Raw genomic sequence first — 21,442 nt, 5'->3', positions numbered from 1 at the left:
TGCCTTCAAGGTTACTTATTATATTTCAATATGGATCTGTGTCTATGGCCTTAATACATGTAGACAGATTTTATGATATTGTGAGGATTAAATAAAATAGATGCTGAATTCATATCTCATATGGGGAGTAGTATATAAATTATGAATATGACATAACTCAATTCTAATTTATAAAAGCATTAAGTGTGTTCTGTAAAAGTCCTTGTTTTTAAATCATCAAGCTTTTGGTTAGTTTTAGAATATTTATCTATCTGAAGTACAATAGGCCACTTCAGAAGATCTGTCCTCACTTTTATGACCCTAGCATTAGAAGAATCTCTCTTCTCCATGGATTTTCCTCTCTCCTTGACCTGGCTGCTTGGTCTTTCATTTTGCCAGTGACCTTACACCAAGCCAACATATGTGACTTTTCTCATTCCAATTACATTTCTTCTGATGCAAATGTTCTCATTAAAAACCTCAAGGGCTATTCAAAATAAACATGACCAGATTTTTTTTTTTCTTTTAGGTTGGTTCTTATCTAACCAGCCCATCAGGACTGCACTAATGATGTCAAAGGTCAGGTCTGTCAAAGACCCTCACAGTCATTTATTATAATTTACCACTCTTCTGAGGGTTTATTTATTGACAAGGGCTTAAGGAACTCCAAATAAATGAATACATAAATCCTAGGACATGACAACAAAAATTGAAAAGAACATTTGCGTATCACTGATGTCAGTTATCTAAATTGCCACGGTAATTTGCGCTCCAGCTTTCACAGGACAGTGGGCCATGCTTCACTAACTGATCCACAGCCCTGTTCCTAACATTGACAACCACACCCTTCTGAAAGTGAACAGCAGGGAATGGACATCTCAAATATAAACCCCTTATCTCGTGACCCACAGAAGGTGACAAATAAATGTCTGAAATTTAATCCAACAGTTGAGTAAAATCAAACCCACAGATCAGCTGCCCAAGCGTTTTCAGTGCAGTATTTTCTATTCCCATCAACGCTCCTTCAGAAAAAGGATAAATTATTAAATCCAAAGGCAGTGATAAATAAATCCATAGTATTAAAGACATCTGACAGAAAAAGTAAAGTGATGAAAAGTCCTGAAGTAAAGAGGCCAATTCCTAGCATACATCACCCTATCTGCTGGGTTTTTAGGCAAAAAGAAAACAAGCAAAAGCGCTGGCCTGCCCCTATGTAATCTTGAAGGAGTCCTAGCTTTGCTGCAGTTGTCAAAGGTGGTACCCTTCTTAATCCCCTTGGAGTTTACTTTGCATCCTGGAAGCTGAAGACTTTGCATTTGTCCTCTCACACCAATCTGTTTGGGGCTCCCTAGGTGTTCAGCAGGTTTCTGCGGGCTAAAGTTCCTAACCACATCCGTGCTTTCAAAATCAGGAAAATGTTTTACCAGAAAGGAAAAAATGAAAAAGTAAACCACACTCATTATACCGGAGACAGCAGAGCACTGTGTTGGGCAGCCAGTCCACGGACAGAATATTTATTTGCCAGCTGGGACACTACGCATATCAAGGACTATACAAACACAGCTATGACATCAACTTCTTCCAAACTATAGATAAAAGCACTCACTGTCTGACACTCACAATTATGCTTTCCTATCAAACTGCTGTGTTGACAAGAATTTCACTGGAAACTGACTAACGCCTTCTCAAACGCCTACCATAGCGGTGATAAACGCACCAGGCTAAAGTGAAGAGCAGCCTATTTGTAAAGTAAATTACTTCCTCACATTAAATGCACCTGGGATTCTGGGGGCCCTGGTATGCAGTGTGTCCAGACTACAATTCACACACAGAGTTCTGCCACTTCGTCTGTAAGTGAGAATTAATGGAAGAGCAGGGTGACCTGTAAATTTTTTAATGAGTAGAAAGTGCTAAATTTGCAGACTGCATAACATTTTAGTTTCCCAAAGTCAGGCAGTTCACTGATGCAGGCACAATTCTAGGCAGTTCTTGTTTGTAAATTGCAATTTCTAATTTGTCTACTGTGGCATAAACCCTCTTCAGCAAGAAGGAGTAATTCTAAATTCAGATTTGAACTCTTACGTATCTCTATGTGAGACTCCAATCTTCAAATGGGATTAAAAACCAAAGTCTGTAGGAAGAGCTGCGGTAACGTAATAATCTACTTGAGTGTATTCATAAGTATAAGTATATACATAAGTATATACCAGAAATATGTACCGTTTCTGGACCAAACCACATATATAGTCCTTAGGTTGCTATTTTCAAAAGTAAGAGGTAAGCATGGATTAAACCATTATATGCCAACCATAACAGAGCAGATCTTACTACAAATTCATTAGAAAGATTATAAAAGTTAAAAGTTATCAGGTCTTGGTAATACAGTCGTATTTCAACATAAATGGTAAATACGCTTATTGGCTTAGCAGTTTGGGGGATTGTCTTAAGTGCTTTTTTTTATTCTCTTGTACCTCTTTCTGTGTCTAGTGTGTCCGCTCTCTTTCTCCCCTAAACCATTTTATGCAAATCCTATTTCAAAACCATATGGCAAGAACTGGAGCTACTTTCATATAATCTTAGAGATGATATAAAGAAACCTAAATGGGTACGCAGCACAAGAGACCTTCCATTACTGCCTTCTGAATAAGATACACTATTCTATAGTATTGTTAAGTAAAAAACGGTCTTATCTATTATTAATGTTAACTTTCTTGTATCCAAGATACCAGACATGTGTGCTTATTTTCAGTAGTGAAAAACACACTCCAAGTCATTTACCCTTTCTTGTTCAATGCAATCCGTATCTCTTAGCATACCTAAGAACTCCAATATTAAATTTTGTTTTCTAATTAGCAATGTGCTTATAAACCAATAATGCCCAACTTCTTTCTGGTATATTAAGTGACGCTTAACAGTTTTTAATTATCCTTTAACAATGTATTCTAGTGAAATAACACCAATTCCTGGAAGTTCTTAATTTGAAAGTGGTGTCTCCAGTGTAAGTACTTTTCCAGACCACTGAAGATATACCCAGTGTAATATATACATGATACATGTTATACTTCAATAACTAATGTGTTTGGACAGCTTAAAAATTTAGTGGAGCTTCTGAAATTGCTTAAAGACCATGACCTTTTTTCACAAATGAAATTATATAGCATCACATAATGAATCCAATTTACTAAAGAGTTTAAGAATAAGTATGGTTGCAAGGACAGAGTGATATGTATATGATAAGCAACTAGGAAATAATGCAAAACTGTAATTCAGTTCCAAATCCCCATGTCTTCACAATCCTTTTGTATATGTACTTGGTTTACTGGCTATAAGTAACTCTTGCCACCAAGGATTTTATACAACTAGGATTTTATACAAGTATTTTATGCAATTACTTTTTATGTAACCTAATCTAAATCTAATCTAATTTGAATCAATGTGACCAAATTCCCAGGACAGATCAGTGATATTACTACATCTCAAATAACGAAATGAGACTCCTGTTTCCAAGATCATGCAGTTGTTCTAGCCAATCCTCAACACTCCTTTTTAAAAAGTCATTTACAATTATAAGCATAATGAAATACTAAAGAATATTGAGAATTGAAAGCATATTGAAAAAGAAAAAAATTACCTGTAATCTCACTAGCGTAAATAAATAAATTTCATTCATCTTTTTCCCTAAGCTTACTTTTATATAGTTATGACTGAATGCATACATAAACCCATATTCTGCTTTTCCATGTTAAACCACCGTAAATATTTTAGTGGCTATATGATATTCCACCTTATGGAAATAGCATTTATTACTTAATCATTGCTCTAGTATTGGACTTTTGTGTTTTTTACAATAAACTTACAAAGAATATGAACGTATTTGGCACATATATTTTAGGTATTCATGTTAATTACTTAAAACTTATTCACTGATACAGGATTCTTGGATCAAAGGAGAGGAATAATTTTAAAGCTCTTAACTCATATTGTCAAACTGCTTCCTCAAATAATCACAAAAATTTGTGTTCCCATTTGCAAAATACAAGAGATTCTACTTTAGTGCACATTTGCTAACATTTAGCATTATTATATCTTTAAAATATTGAATAATTTTGTAAATAAATAACCTCGAAGTCTTTTGGTTAAAAACTTCAGTTGGCATTGAGGAAATATCTGTATTTTTAAGATGTCTTACACAAAAAATTTGGTAAACAATTTAGAAAACTTTTAATTATCCAACAAAAAATTAAATATTCTAGGAGCTTCCCCAGTGGCGCAGTGGTTGAGGGTCCGCCTGCCGATGCAGGGGACGCGGGTTCGAGCCCCGGTCCAGGAAGATCCCACATGCCGCAGAGCCACTGGGCCCGTGAGCCATGGCCGCTGAGCCTGCGCGTCCAGAGCCTGTGCTCCGCAGTGGGAGAGGCCACAGCAGTGAGAGGCCCGCGTACCGCAAAAAAAAAGAAAAAAAAATTAAACATTCTAAAAACTATAAAGTCTAAGGGAAAAAAAGTATCTAAATTAAAACTATGAGCAAAACCAATCTCTGTGTTACTTAGGCAAAATGGGAAATGGAATTAAGAATGGCCCAATTAGATAGTCAAAGCCATTAATTGGACATTTTAAAATAAAGATAGAACTACACTGTAAGTTCCATTTCTTAACTTTCAATATTTCTCTATAATTGTGATTTAAGTATGTCTCTCATAAACAATGTAAAACTGGATTTTTCCTGTAATTTTGAATTTCCTTTAACAGGTAAATTTAATTCATTTACATTATTATCCTTGATATATGATAATCCCTAATATATACCATCTTATTTGTTTTCATTTAACTATACTTTTTCTTTCCTTTTTGCTCCTCTTCTGCCCTTAAAAATCTTATTTTGAATTTATATATTCAACCTTTATGTGTGTAGTCAGTCTTAACATTTTAATTGGGACACTTGAATCAGTAAAGCTTAACACAAGTAATATTACTGTTCTTTTCCTGAACAACACTCAAAAATTAGAACATTTTTAACTTAGATTACACCTTCCCATATTCTGTGTTAATGCCATTTATAGTTTAGTTCCATTTTATTTTTAACTGCCCCTTAACTGGTCCCTCAATTTTTTAAAGAATCGATTTTCATATTTTTAGTAGTTTATTCATTAAGAGTTTGTGAGTAGTAAGCTCTAATCTTGATTATCTCAGAAACTTTAAATTTTGCTCTCTTGAATAACAAAAGTGGGACTTTTTCATTCTATCTTCCATGTGTTTTAACCTACCTTTTATATAATCACTCATCTATCTTTCCTCCTTGTATTCTGAAAAGTTTCATGAGATCTACATTCCAGTTTACCAATTTTCTCTTCAGCTTTATCTAAAGCTGTCTCTGATCTGATCTGATGTTTAATTTTCCATTGAGTTCTAACTTTCAATGGATCACATTCCATTTGATTTTTCCCCAAATCTGTCTGTCCTCTTTATAATATTCTTCTCTTTCATTTGTGCTTATATTCCTTTTAAAAATAGTCTGTCTTTTAATTTTTATTTTATAGCCTCACTCAGATTGCTGTAGGAGTCCATGTTATTAAAGTACTAACTCACCTATTTATTATGTTGCCAACTCTCTCTTACAGCAGACTATTCCCTTGGGTGATACAAAACTTTATGTTGTAAATTCATTTTCAGGAGTGGGCTATCTTTATCATAGACCAATGCACTTGGGTTGTGAAAAGAACTCTAGAAAATGGCTTGCTGTTCACTTCCGCTGGTACCCCAGTTTTACTAACTTTATAAACTGCACATACTTTGCTTTTTGTTCCCTGTACTGTATCTTAGACTCCATACCCAGAACTGGGTGTCGGAGTGTGGTTTTATCACAGGTTTAAGTGAAGACTTCATTTTTCTCTTCTCTACTGTGAATTTTCCTGTAGCTTTGCTGGGCTGATGGGTAAAAAATTTCTAGTTATTTTTCATGGTGAGAGCAGCCATTTATGAGACCCAGTTTTATTCAGGGTTCTGGCTTTCAACTCTCAGCCTCAGAACTGAAATCCTAAAGCCTAATCCCTAGGACTTACATCCATGTCTAATGCTCCTCTTGGTTATTCTGGTGTCCACTCACAGAGGTATACTTCTCTAGATTTGAGTTCCTACTTCATTTCTGCCACTTGAGGATTTCTCTTTCTTTTGAGCTTGATATGCCCCCTCTCTCTCTCTCTCTCACACACACACACACACTCCAAATGTGTGTATGTCTTTTAAGTTTAAACATTTTATACAATATTTCTACATATTTTGAGTCAAAGGTATTTATAATGAGAGAAATGGCTAAGGAAGAAATATGTCTGAATATTATTTTGAACAAATTAGTGAATAAACACTGAAGCAATATTTTCTATATATTTCACATTGTATTGCTCTTAAGTACCAATCTGACTTTTAAAATATACTACACTGTGCTATCTACGTAACTCTGAATTCTACTGACATCCATTATGAATTCCAAATTTCTCCTTCCTAGCAGTATATCTACATTTATATCCAAATCATTTGTAGACAATTATGAGTAGATTCAGAGGTTGTACTGCCTCCCTAGTCCAATGGTAAGTAGGCTAGCTTTACTTTGAGATAAATAGCTCTTTATCAGTATTGCAATATTATCAGTGCATTGAAGACACTAATTTTCCTAAAGTACATAAACATTAAATGATAACTCCTAATTGTCAACTGCAAGTTTCTAGCTCTTTTCTACTCCCATTCTTTTTCTTAATGCAGACCATGTCCCTCTTACAAGTTTGGTACTTACACTATCAGAAAGCCTTTTGTTTTCCAAAATAAGGACCAAGAACATTATCATTTCTTTGCAAAACTTTGTCAGCAATACTATGCCAGAAACACCCAGCTTACTGGTAAACAGAAACTATAGCTTTCACTGTAAAATACTATAATCATTCAGTGCAACAGTATCTGAGGTTTTTATCACTGAGGAAATCAATAATAGCACAAACTACAGTTCTCCTTTGCACTAGAGTAGATACAGCAGGGCAGATGAAAGAGTTTATTGACCTAGTAGAGACTGTTACTACAGCAAATCAGAATTATGAAAGGAAACAGCTTTTTAACTAATTAATTCAAACACCCAAATGTTCCAGGCTAATAGGAGACTTGATAAATAAACAAATAACACCTCTTGTAGCCTCATTTCCTTTCCTTACTTACACACACACCTCATGCCATCATTATTGGTAAACATCCAATCATTAGAAAAAATTCTATTAATGCTGTAAGAAATCGGCTAGATGCTAAGGGGATGCTATGTCATGAAAGTCTTAACTTGAATATTTCATGCTTGTATTTGACAAATGTCATAATTTATAATGTGTCATTTGTGTAAGTAATAAAAGGCCCAATGTTCCATCTTGCAGCATTGTACTCCTTGTTAAATATGTTGCTTTAGGAATTTAAAATTATGCACAATAGAAACAGTAGGCATTAAATCACCCAAAGTTGAAAAGTATAATATTGAGAAAGGGAGTGACAGAGAGAAACTTCAAATATTGCTACTTTCAATCACATGAATCAATTTGCTCAGCACTACAAGAATACTAAATTATAAAAATGTTAAAAAATAACTTGTGTATGGTATGTTTTCATTTTAATCGTCAACTCAGACTAACACCAAGAGGAACAAACCCTGGATCTCTGGATAAATGGTTAGTAAAAGAGCTGTATTCTTTTCATTCTGTGTTTCTGGTACAAACTCAGATGCACAGCAGTCGTTCCCAAATCACAACCAGAAGCTATGCTTTACACCCAGCTGCAGTCTGTTCTCAAAGAATACCATGTACCGTGGACAGAAAAATAAGAGGCCCACTGGATTTTTATTCTGTGTCAGCAATGTAATTACCTATTTGTATTTTAAGTAAGGTTTCTTTTTAAAGGTCCCTGTGTGTATAGACTCTGGAAAGTAAACAGAATTTCATAAATGTGCTGAAAATATCTTATTCTTAAATGACAAATACAAATATATTCCACAAGCAATCTGTAATGTGTTATAAGAAATGTCAACATTTGGCTGCCATTAGGTAAGATCCAAAGACAGCACACTGTTTGATCCATTCGTCTGTTATAGGTGTGATTTCAGAACAATTCTTAGTACCTTAATTCATGGTCATAAAAGGGATGGTAAATTTTGTACATCTAAGGGCTCCTCAATAGAGGAGTGAGAGTCTGCAAATATGCAAATCAAACCATCTCATTAAGAAAATCTAAGGAAAAAGGCCACAAAAAATGTGGAATATTTAGCTTATAGCACCTATTATATTCTTGAGCCAATCGTCTACACCCATTTTTAAAAATTTATGTTTTATAAACATTAGTCCCTTTAGATAAATGTTATAATTTCTAATACCAAACCCAGCATCTTCAAGGTGTTGTGAAGATGTTCACACTAAACACTTGTAAACTGGTAAATCTACTTGCAGAAATATTTCCTGTCCTTATACATATATTTTAAATTTCATGGACACTGGTTCAGTAACAGCCATGAATTAGAAATAAATAGCTTACTTTTTGGAAGTCATGTGACTCTATGAGGAGTTTAGGGTGCCCTTTTGTGCACTACAATAAAACTGAGTAGCACTTCCCTGCCCTGAAAAGAATGACAGCCCCTCCATGGAAACAACTAAATCCCTTTTTGCTCATGGAAAAGCAATACTGTGTGTGTCATTTGTTAACTGGATACAGTTATTTTTCATACTGTGTTCTGGGAGATTCATTTTTTTCAATTTTGACAGAGACCCATGATATTGGTATAGTACTGCATTTTTGTGTAAGAAATTTTTATTTTTTGATATTTCCTTTAAAGAAATCCAAATGGTTAAACCCCAGACCTCCCCAGTGTCTGTCGTTTGCTCAAATAGACTTACTCTGCATGCACAGACCATCCGTGCAGTTCTTGGATTGCAGGACGAGGCCGTCGCAGTCCTTGCCTCCGTTCTTGGGGGCTGGTGCCGTGCACTCCCTCCTGCGCCAGTGCGTGCACTCGGTCCCACAAGTTGACCACTTGCTCCATGAGGTCCACCTGCCATCCACTGCCACACAAAAACCAGCATCGAGTCAAAGGGAGAAGGAACTTTTTGAGGGCAGAGAGGAGCAGAGCACAAGCAGAAACAAAACAACACCAAACACTGAAGAAAATGCCCCCCGCCCCCCCCCCCGCCGAGGAACACTGCCTTCATTTTAACTGCTGAAGTAGTGCATGCTCTACGTACATTGTGTGGGCTCTTCGAACTTCCCTTACGAGGTGTGTGACTATTTCTTCACTGACCAAGCAAACGGAAGCTTAATGGGACACACAGAAACCAAAGCTGTCACCAGGAGCTGCATAAAAGTAAATCCTGGTGGTTTTTCTATTAAAGGGGAAATGTCTGGATTTTGGATTGAAAATTAGGGAACCTGTTTTTGGATCCAAGATTCCTTCCTGCATAATGTAATGTGGGTAGTGCAAGTAAACCTCTGTGGGGTTCAGGAGAAGAGGCTGGTAGAGTGTGGAAGAAATCCATCCATCCATCCATCCATCCATCCATCCATCCATCCATCCACCTGCATCCCTCATCTACATCCTATACACTCTTTTTATTTTTTCATCCATGCTGCTTGATTCTAACATCTTCTGCAATGACTTCTTGAAGTCTATATTATTTTCCCTTTATTATTTGATGATTTCATTCCATTATTTGATGATATATGTTGCTATTTTTATTTTAAAAATAATATTTAAGCACATTCCTTAATGTGGATTAATTCACATTCCTGAATTCCTGTGATTCAGTCATTTAGAATAGATTCACTTTCTTCTTAATTTTTGTGCTTGACTTGTTAGTAAACTTCAGTGATAAAGAGCTAAGATATCTCTATTTTAAAAACACATAACTTAAATACTCTAGTACATTCTTTAAAGGTTCTTACATAAATAAGAGGAAAATATGAAAATAAGAGTTAAATTTTTAAAAATTTCCCTGAAATACATAAATAATCATCTAGGATTCAATGTAAGACAATCGCAAACATCATTTATTGAACATGCAATGTACACATGTTATACCTACATATTGACAGAAATTAGATCAATTTTAATAATCTACATAGTTTGGGAAATCTGTGTGATTTCATATTCAAATTATTGTGTAACTATATGTATTATGCATAATATGTATAGAGATATAAATATGCCCACATGAAAAAATGATGAAAGTATTAATATTTCAATTGTACAGTTAGCTATATAAGCAACTCCCAGCCATCTGAAGAAAAGACATTTGCTTTGACCTAGACCATCCCAAAGTACACACACAAATACACATTTCTATTTCAACTAAATGCTCAGTGCATTTCTAATTGTGGGAGTCAGTATGCAGACAAAATATAGGAGCGTACAAGAGAAAATACTGAAATACTTAGCCTAGCTAAGTGTCAAAGTTTGTTCCATAAATAAAAGCTCTCAAAGGGTTCAGTGTGGGATACTGTTTTGATATTTGGAAATGAAAACAGGAATATAAAATTTATATTATGGTTTTCTCTCCAGTTCACTTCTCCAACCCATCTCTGAGAAAGTTCTACTAAAAGGATGAACCTGACCTAAGTTAGGCACAATCAAGGGAAGTAAGTAGTCTTTGTATCTAAATAATGAAAGTGACAATATAATAGCTACCCCAATGGGATACAATAAATTTATGGGTTATTTCAAAATAATTTTAGCTTAATTTTTTTAATATATTTTATAATTGGACATTTTAGTGGGTTTTGGTTTTGGCAAATATTAACTTCAATTTTCCACAGGATAAGACCTTGGGACAACATGAGATAGCACAGAAAGATGTTCAGAGGCAAAGGGATGCAATCTTGCTATAGGTACCATTGCAAATAACTCAAAAATAGGTGACCAACATGTACAGATAATAGATGACTGCACTGTATTTTCAAAATCCATTAGCTCATGTGTCAGAAAGCTTAGACTTCCTTTTAATTCATTCCAGATGTTTTATTTGCCTTTGCCCAGAAACTGACACCAAATATCAAGTACTTCACCTAAAACATTTTCTAAATTTCAGTTCCAATTAATTTCCATGGCTTTCTGGAGATCAAGGTTGTTATCCTAAACGTGTGGCTTTCAATGCTGCTCAAATGCCTTGAATTACAGATCCTGCAATCTTGGTTCCAACAGTTTTGTTGAGTAATAGAGAGGGATTATGTTTATGTGTGTTTAATCTCTTGTTTTATACTATTTTGTATGTTAGGGTAACAAAGTTAAGTACTCTTTTGGGGGAAAAGACCTGAGGTCCCAGCAATGTAAGCACCGAATGGGATGATGGATTTAAATAATGTTTACCACACACTCCTGCGAAGAATAAGGCTTTGTGGGACTTCCCTGGTGGCGCAGTGGTTAAGAATCCACCTGCCAGGGCAGGGGACACAGGTTCGAGTCCTGGTCCGGGAAGATCCCACATGCTGCGGAGCAACTAAGCCCGTGCACCACAACTACTGAGCCTGGGCTCTAGAGCCTGTGAGCCACAACTACTGAGCCCGTGTGCTGCAACTACTGAAGCCCGCATGCCTAGAACCTGTGCTCTGTAACAAGAGAAGCCACCACAATGAGAAGCCTGCGCACCGCAAGGAAGAGTAGCCCCCGCTCACTGCAACTAGAAAAAGCCCGTGAGCAGCAATGAAGACCCAACACAGCCAAAAGAAAAAAAAAAGACTAAAGATTTGTATATATACCCTAAAACATTTCTAGAATGGGAGGAGACATTTGGAAGGAGAGCGCTGGGTTGCTTACCTGGGCATAACGTGGTGCAGGCTATTTTCTGCACACTCTGCCCTTCACAGAAGGCACCACCATTGAGTGGGGCTGGGTTGGTGCAGGTCCTTGTGCGCTTCTGATACCCTCGTCCACAGCGGCTATTACACACGGACCACTCTGTCCAGGTAGACCAGCCACCGTTTACTGGAAAGAGATAAAAAATAAAATGTGAATTAAACATATGTGCATACACACAGAGACACACAAACCACACACAACACATAAAAGTTGTATCCCAAGTGACCATAAAAAAATCAAAAACTTCAAAGCTATAAGAGACCCTGGATATCATTTCACACGTATACACAATGGACTATTACTCAGGCATAAAAAGAAATGAAATTGAGTTATTTGTAGTGAGGTGGATGGACCTAGAGTCTGTCATACAGAGTGAAGTAAGTCAGTAAGAGAAAAACAAATACCATATGCTAACACATATATATGGAATCTAAAAAAGAAAAAAAAAAGTTTCTGAAGAACCTAGGGGCAGGACAGGAATAAAGATGCAGACATAGAGAATGGACTTGAGGACACGGGGAGGGGGAAGGGTAAGCTGGGACGAAGTGAGAGAGTGGCATGGACATATATACACTACCAAATGTAAAATAGATAGCTAGTGGGAAGCAGCCACATAGCACAGGGAGATCAGCTTGGTGCTTTGAGACCACCTAGAGGGGTGGGATAGGGAGGGTGGGGGGGAGACGCAAGACGGAGGAGATACAGGGATATATGTATATGTATAGCTGGTTCACTTTGTTATAAAGCAGAAACTAACACATCATTGTAAAGCAATTATATTCCAATAAAGATGTTAAAAAAAAAATAAAATTGCATTGCAGAGCTGAAGAATCTAAGCACAGAGACAAATAAAATGAATTATCAACATCTATTTACCTATTCAGAAAATAGGACTGTGTTCTCCTCTCCTTAGCCAGTGTTGTTTTAAAAAAAATCCCCTTACCTAGTAAAGCTCCAAAAATTACTTTGGGCAACTTATCTCAAATAATATATGTTTACATCCTTACACCAAGGCTGTGAGTGACTATGAAGCATGGGAATTGATAAAATCATTGAGCCTTTTCTTAATAACAGATGACTGATTATTTTTCTTTAGCATATGTAAACTTTATAACCTTTTAAGGACTTTTAGTTAGTTTCATTAATAAGTGAATCTAGTTTTTAAAGAAGTCTTGATAGCTGGATTTTTAACTAATTGAGTATCTATTTGAATGAATTAGCGATTAGTTGATGTAACTGAAATGGACACTTATTTTGTGTATAAAGGGTATTTATGGTGTTTGGTGGAGCTGTCAGTATAGGTGTGATGATAAAACCTACTCCCTGGGACTTCCCTGGTGGTGCAGTGGTTAAGAATCCGCCTGCCAATGCAGGGGACACGGGTTCGAGCCCTGGTCCAGGAAGATCCCACATGCCACGGAGCAACTAAGCCCGTGCGCCGCAACTACTGAGCCTGCGCTCTGGAGTTCGCGAGCCACAACTACTGAAGCTTGCATGCCTAGGGCCGGTGCTCTGCAACAAGAGAAGCCACAGCAATGAGAAGCCCGTGCACCGCAATGAAGAGTAGCCCGTGCACCGCAATGAAAAGTAGCCCCTGCTCGCCACAGCTAGAGGAAGCCCACGCACAGCAACGAAGACCCAACACAGCCAATAAATAAATAAATAAATAAATAAATATTTTTTTAAAAAACCTACTCCCTAACACTATGTTCACTACGTCTGTAGATCTTGCTCTAGAAAATACTCTGACATACTTTTGTATTTCAATATATGAGTCTGTGAAATCATTTTAATTAAGCAATTTCTAACAAAAATTATTTGCTGGTGGTTAAAACACGGCACAACTGGTATATGTGTCTGCTTCCTGATGGTAAAGAATAGTGTTACTCAGATAACACAAACCTTACATGTGAACATCATATGCCCATCATCTCCTTCTCTAGAAACTTATGCAATAGACAATAATCATGAATGTGTTATACATACAGACATAGACTATTTTTCACTGGAGAGTTATTTTTTATATAAAGATAAACTGAAATCAATTGTGATGTTCAATAATAGGAACATGGTAAACATGTATGTTCGTGAGATTGACTCCCAGGCAGCTACTGAAAATGACTCAGTATACATGCACCCTATGTTCGTAGCAGCCCTATTCACAATAGCCAAGACACGTCAACAACCTAAATGTCAATCGACAGGTGAATGGATAAAGAAGATGTACAGGGACTTCCCTTGTTGTCCAGTGGTAAAGAATCCTCCTTCCAATGCAGGGGACGTGGGTTCGATCCCTCGTGGGGGAATTAAGACCTCACACGCCGTGGGACAGATAAGCCTGTGTGCTACAACTACTGAGCTTGTGCACCTCAACGAGAGAGCCCACGTGCTGCAAACTACAGAGCGCACATGCTCTGGAGCCCGCACACAACTAGAGAGAGAAAAACCCACATGCCACAACTAGAGAGAAGCATGCGCGCCGCAACAAAAGATCCCGCATGCCTCAAAAAAGATCCCGTATGCCGCACCTAAGACCCGATGCAGCCAAAAAATAAATAAAGGGGAAAAAAGGGCTAGCCATCACAGCCTTATTTAAAAAAAAAACGTGGTACATATACACAATAGAATACTACTTAGCCATAAAAAAGGACAAAATAATGCCATGTGCAGCAACATGGATGTACCTAGAGATTATCATAGTAAGTGAAGTGAGTCAGAAAGAGAAAGGTAAATACAATATTACTTACAGGTAGAATCTAAAACATGACACAAATGAACCTATCTATGAAACAGAAACAGAATAAGGGATATAGAGAAGAGACTTACGGTTGTCAAGGGGGAGGGGAGTGGGGGAAGGAGGGATTGGGAGTTTGGGATTAGCAGATGCAAACTATTATACAGAGAATGGATAAACAACAAGGTCCTACTGTATAGAACAGGGAACTATATTCAATATCCTGTGATAAACCATAACAGAAAAGAATGTGTGCATATATATATATATATATATATATATATATATGTATAACTGAGTCACTTTGCTGTACAGAAGTAATTAACACAACATTGTAATTTAATTATACTTCAATTAAAAAATAAATTTAAAAAAATGATGCTGTAGAAGTCTATTTAATAATACATGGATATTGCAACATTATGCTTTAAGTAAAAAAATATATTTAGAATCCTTATTTTAAAATCCTATTTATGCTAAGAAAATTCCAGTCGTATACACATCAATCTTTTTTAAAGCTACCTCTGGATGACAAAATAACAGGATTATAGGTATTTTTTTCTTTGAACGTTTTTCTGTGTTTCCCAAATTTTCAATAATGTGTATTTGCAAACTAAAAATGCTAACAAAATTAAATATATACAACAGACTCTAAAATGAAATACTGGTTCCATATATATGTTTTTCTGTGGACTATTAGTGAGTCCAACCTATGAGCCTTGGACAACTTATTTTACGAGGCCATGAAAAGGACAAGCTGATGTTTGACAGGTAGAGTTGCATTTAGCATTCCAAAAAGCAATTTAATCCACTTAACTTCACAAAACTCAAAATGTCATGGAATTGTCAGTATAAATTGCTTACCAACACACTGGCAAGCCAATATCATAAACTTTTATAGAGAAAAGACAGGTCTTGAAGATCCTAGGCTTATTCCCTCATTTTACAGAGAAGGAGATATGGGCTCCGAGCATTCTGTTTAAGTGACCAACTGAAGGTCAGCTGGTGATAGAACTAGGCCTAGAACATAAGAGTCCTGACTCCTTGTCCCATGCTGTTTTCTAAACTCAAAATGCTTTAGTTGGTTGTGTTTGATTCTTCCCAAAGACAATGTTCAGCTTGTGCTTATGGATACTGAAAGCATGCCACACATAGGAAAAGAGATCTGCATGTATATTAAACATCTATGTGACACATCTATTTAGAGTCTGCCTTCATTAGTTATTTATGACTGATACAAGCTGTGATGTGCCCCACTTCTCTTTTCCATTTCCAATGCTGTTAATTAAGGCGTTCAGAGAGTTTAGAAAAAGACAAAGTGGGAAACGTTTCATTGTGACTTAAGGAAATTTAACTTCAGAGTATTCAGAGGATTTGAAACAAATATTAGGCATCTGTCCTGTAATGAAAATGACGGTTTTAAAGCATCACTACATTCAGCCTTTCGAACACATCACAGTGGTTTCTGTTCTCATAACACCCAATAGCGTGAGGACACATCCAGCCAAATGGCACTACCTGCAGTAAGCGAGGGCCATGAGCCACATACTCGTGGCTGTCCTTCCTTCGTAGTCATTTAGACAAATCTGGAGGGCCATTTAACACTGAAGCGACCATGAAGAGCTTCCTTACATTCTAAGCGGTAGCCATGTCATTCCGGAGGTGGCAGAAGCTCAAAATATTTCTCAGGGTCATTCAGTTTCCTCTGAGACAATAACTCATCAAGAATATGAAGACCTACTATGTATCTAACACTGTGAGAAATACATAAATTTACAGGGCTGTTCTCTTAGTCTACCAAGGAGCTTAAAAGCTTAGCTGGGGCGATGGAACTACGAGTGAAATGATGAGAAAACCACTGAGTGCCGAAGCAGACAGGCAGATAAAAGCATCACGTGCTGCAGCAAAACTGGGGGCAGAATCATTTAGTACTTCTGCAGAAATGATAGGCTTAGGGATGAGATGGATTAGAAAGGGCCAGAGAGTGGAAGAGCAGCTTTCTGAAGAAGTCATCATGTCGAAACTTGCTACAGGGTTAGGATTAGGGCTGCTTGACAATGGCAGCCTTTGTCTTCACTCTGGATGCCCCTGGTGGAGTGTAAAGTAAGTTCTAGGGAGTTCAAGTTGCTCCGATGTGTTCGGAGAGCATGTCAGCTCCAGTTTACCTGAGGTTTTGCAATGACTCTCCTGAGGCCCACAGAAAGAGCAGCAGACTGCCTGAAGCATCTTCATCTCGGAATTCCCTCTAGATCTCTGTAGTCCAGGCTATGGAGAGCGGGAGGGCCTAGGGAAGCAGGGAACCGTCCTGGTACTTAGGTAGATTTCCTTCATTCTCTTACAAACTGACTGACAAAGGACTAGGGATTTCTAAGTCTAGTTTTTCTATGAGTATCAGGAAGGCTGTTAAACCTCAATGTCCACATGAGAAGCTGGAAGAGAGCCGCCATGGGGATTGAAAAGGGGCCTCTTCACCTGGTATTTTAAGATTAAAATGAGAAACTGCAGTTTGACCTCAACTAGATTGAGACCCCAAAAGCCCACTCACCATAGACTATGACAGTTGCGGTCGTGCTTTTCCTCTTGGCGACAATATTTTTGGCAACACAAGTATAGTTGGCAGTATCCGAGAGGCGGGCCTGCTTGATGATGAGGTTGTGATCAATAGTAATATAAAAATTCCGATCTTCAACAGGATCAATGACGTCTTCATTTTTCAACCATTCCACCTAAAGATGCACGAGAGAAACAGATAAACTCCCAGTATGGATCCCCTGATGGCTGTCTGTCCTAACTTTTGTTTTGCAGTGTGGATAACGTTGTTCCACGCCACGGACTTCTGCAAAGTGGAGAAAGTAACTTTCTGAGGTCACATTAAGTATCACTCACCTGCCAAACATGCTGATTCTGTCTGTACTACATTATTCTCAAATGTCAATGACCCGACTGGGAAATACAGTGTTCAAATTGTTTTCACTTTGCCCTCCAGGCAGGAATTGGGAATGTGCATTGCCAAGTTCAGGACCCCATCAAAAATAATAGGCTAAGCATTTCAAACTGAACTCAAACCTTTTGCTATTTGATTTGTTTACTCCTGGCAACTTACCTGCTGCTTTTCAGCAGAGAATATAAGGACTATTAAAAAAGCTCAAAAGGCATCTTAGACATCGTGCAGCTCTAATAAAACATTGGATGATTTATGCGTAACATATGGATTAAATTCCCCTAAAAGTGCACTTACTTTAAAATATAGCAGACACATATTTAGAGATGTATCTAAGCCAAAATCTTGGGAGAAAAAAAAAAAAAAAGGTTTTCTACTAACTCTCAATATAATCCAAATAGCATGTAAGTCATAGTCAAATTTCTCCTTTTGTCTATCTCGAGCATCAAATCTTTGGCTTACGGTTCGCTTCTGGAGAACCTGACCTAAGACATGACTGTTCAAAACTACTGAACTATTTTTCCTGTGCAAATATCAGTTTAGCAACAGCAATGTTAGCCTTACAGAATGCAAGGAGGGAAATATATCTGTATAAGATGTCCTTATGAAGGATAAACTATTTCTTGTCCCAGAAATTGCCTTTTTCCCCTATGCACAGGTTTTTCCATAAAGCAAAACAACATTGATATTTACCACACTTAAACTTTCCTTTTACATTAGTGTGGATACCCATACAAGTAACCTTTAGTGGTAGGGAGTCAATAGTATTGCCATTTTCAAAATCTTAAGGAGCTTCCCTTGCACCACAAGAGGTCTGGAAATTAATCTCTAAATCTGTCAGTGGGCTGGATGTTACACAGCTCTAAATTACATCTAACACAGGGACTCTAAAACAATGATTCCCTAATCCTTAGAAGAGAGGACAAAATTTAAAGGGAAAAATAAAATACAATCATCTTAAAATAAACATATGAGGATGTAGATAAAAGTAACTATTTGTAAAGACGTAAATTTTGAAATAGCTAAACAGTGTTGATATTTACGCTAATGGAAGTGAGAAAGCGTGAAATCCATCTAAAATAGTGGAGTTTTAAGACATGCATTTTGTTTTCAATAAAGACAGCACATTCAGTCCTGTGCTTGGATATACTGGATGAGAGATGCACACTCACTTGACCTGGATTTTCTCAAACTTCGGCCCTACGTGTGCGGTAATGTGATCTTGCTACACGTGCAAGAGGAAAGGGAGCAAGATTCAGACTATTAGAAAACTGCCTGATGATAATTGAAAGCTGACATTAATATCTTCTGAAGCTAATCTTTACACAGATTATCTTTGCCGTTCGAAAGAAAGCTTTCCACTTACAGAAGGTCCTGTGGCTCCCCCGATTTGTTCTTAGATCCCGTGGGGGTGGGGGGGTGGGGGGGCACACGCGTGGGCATGCGCAATTTTCTTTCAAGGACCCATACCTTCTACTTTGCTTTGAAGGATGGCCCTCAGGCTCCTAGATGTTTTGCTTCGAAGTACCTAGGGGTTCACAGCTCCCCCGACCACCACTTTCTCCTTTGCTGTGACCTCACAGGTATGGAAACAAGCCCTGTGTCCAATCAGGTTGGAACCTGAGTTGTTACTCTCCAGAGCTACCTCCTTGAGACATCTTCTAAATGTATACTTTCTGGGCTCCTTCTTTTCTCTCCTGCTTGCTCCACCCACTTACAGGACTCTCCTGGGAGCACTTCTATAACAAACCATTTGCATTCAAACCTCTGCCTCGTGGTTTACTTCTGGAGAACCTGATCTAAGTCAGGACTGTTCGAAACTATGGTTTCTTCTATGTACATAATAGTTAACAACAGTAATGCTATACTGATCGTAAATGACACAAAGAGATCTCAAGGGATACTGCAAACCACCTGTTTATTTGAAAAGTTTATTATGTGGAAGAAAAAAAGGATTCTGCACTGCTGGCAAAACATTTAAAAAGACTTGCGTGATTACGGGGTATATATGATCTCTACTTTCTCATACATGACTCTGTTATTTTCCTCAGGTGTCTCTCATCAACATCGGAGCAGTGATTATGACCTGAGATACGAGGACCCCTAGAAATGCTGAGGCAGTAACCCTGAACCCTGTGAGGGACATGGCCCTCCTCCCCTAACTCTGGCTTTCACCCAGGGAAACTCTGCTTCGATTTATTCTCTACACTGGGCTTGCCTGTATGTCTTTGTTTGAAGAAACAATGACATCTACAGAGAGAAAAGAGCTGTAGGAATGAAGAAAGGACCCAAGGACTCGGGCTTTTAGCAAGATGCCCCCCTCCCAGTTCCCTATGCCCCAGAACTCCCAGTCTTGTCACCAAGTCCTGTTTTGAGACCTGATCTCCAGGAGAAGCTCAGGTCTGGACCACAGGTCATCACTCACCTCCTGCGCTAGAATCACCATCTTGCTCAGCACATCTCCATCACCCACCCTCCAAAACTTTTGAAACCCTTCCTCACTACCTTGGAACACGGCACCAACATCTTCCAAAATTTCAACCTCTGTTCAGATTGTTTTCTTCGCTTTTCTCTAACTAAATCCTAGCTCTTTCATGATGCTGCTGTTTCTTCTAGAGTCCTCTCAAGTGGGGATGTCTGATTTCCCACACCCAACGTACCACGAGGACTGGGGATTCAGTAAGTGTCCTCCTTGATCCACACTGTCTGCTCTACCTTCGCATCCTTGCAGTGAAACGTGGCTGTGCAAAGCCATGTTGCATGGTGTAATCTTACGTTCATGATGACAGAACTCAAGTGGGCCCTAAATTCTGCCAAAAGATGGTACGGTATTTCCAACGTCTGTTCACTGTCCCACACTCCTAGACAGCTATTTCACACCTTCTCCTCTCTGCTTAAACACTACCTCCCCTGCTATCCTCACTTTCGGCCAATGACCAAGATTTCCATGTCACGGAGAAAACTGGCAATCACCAGACATCTCCCAAAGCTCCCACTACCCACCTACCACCCCTGTTCTGCACCCTCCCTCCTGTTACTAGGGCAGCTCTCTGCTCCTATGTGCCACCTCTCACTTGTAGTCTGCATCCCAATCCTGTTCTCTTATTCAAGGGCAAGCCCCAGGAATTCTCCTCTCTTACATCATGAATTTCCCACTACACAGAATCCTTTCCACCAGCATACAGACACGTGGTTACTTTACACAACTTAAAAGAAAATCCCTCCCCACTCATTTCTGCCTTTAGTCACCCCCACGTTCCTTTGCTCACCTTAAAAGACACCTTGGAATACTTGTTTGTACATTCTCTCCAGTTCCTGTCCTCTTCACCTCTACTGAGTCCACCCTAATTCACACTGACCTCCAATGTTAGAACTGCTCTCTTTCCGAGGTACCAGTTACTTTTACTTTGTTAGATGGACTGGTGAGGTTTTAGCACTTGACTTAACTTGACTCAGCAGCAGCATTTGACCCCGTCGGTTTCTCCCTCCTCCTTGCCTGCTTTCTCCAGACAGGGCACTTTCTTAGTTTTTGTCCCATCTCCTCCCATTCCCCCACAGCTTCCTTGGGGTTTAGGTCTGTTCTTCCTGGGTAGCTCTGTCCTTGGACCTCTTCTTTTTTCTATTTCCCATCCATATGCACTTTCTTGGTGAGCTCATCCAGTCTCATGCGGATGACTCCTAAATTTATCTCCAGTCTAGACCCCGTCCTTGAACTTCAGACTCATTAATCCGACTGCCTTCTTGCAACTCCACTGGGGTGTCTGATAACGATCCCCCGAACCGCCCTCCAAAGCTGTCCCTCCCACCACCTTACCCGTCTCAGTTAAGGCCAACTCCATCCTTCTAGTAACTTAGACAGAAATCTCAGGCTTGGCCTTGACTACTCTCTTCCTCTCCCCTTTGCTGATGTGATGTCAGAGCAGCATAT

General features: G+C 38.3%; 1 protein-coding gene across 1 annotated transcript in view; it reads right to left on the bottom strand.

Annotated features, from left to right (window-relative positions):
* UNC5C (unc-5 netrin receptor C) overlaps window positions 1–21,442 on the bottom strand; it is a gene marked incomplete at its 5' end in the record, with an annotated part of 161,727 nt that overhangs the window by 52,136 nt on the left and 88,149 nt on the right. The window contains 3 exons of the mRNA XM_079919847.1: window positions 8,889–9,053; window positions 11,798–11,965; window positions 17,119–17,299. Coding sequence (XP_079775973.1) covers window positions 8,889–9,053; window positions 11,798–11,965; window positions 17,119–17,299 — 514 coding nt within the window. The remainder of the gene's footprint in view (window positions 1–8,888; window positions 9,054–11,797; window positions 11,966–17,118; window positions 17,300–21,442) is intronic.

This window comes from Stenella coeruleoalba (genome assembly GCF_951394435.1).
Source record: "Stenella coeruleoalba genome assembly, chromosome: 4".
NCBI classification, from domain to species: Eukaryota; Metazoa; Chordata; class Mammalia; order Artiodactyla; family Delphinidae; genus Stenella; species Stenella coeruleoalba.
Note: the sequence above shows the minus strand (reverse complement) of the source record. Positions and strands in the feature narration are given on the sequence as shown.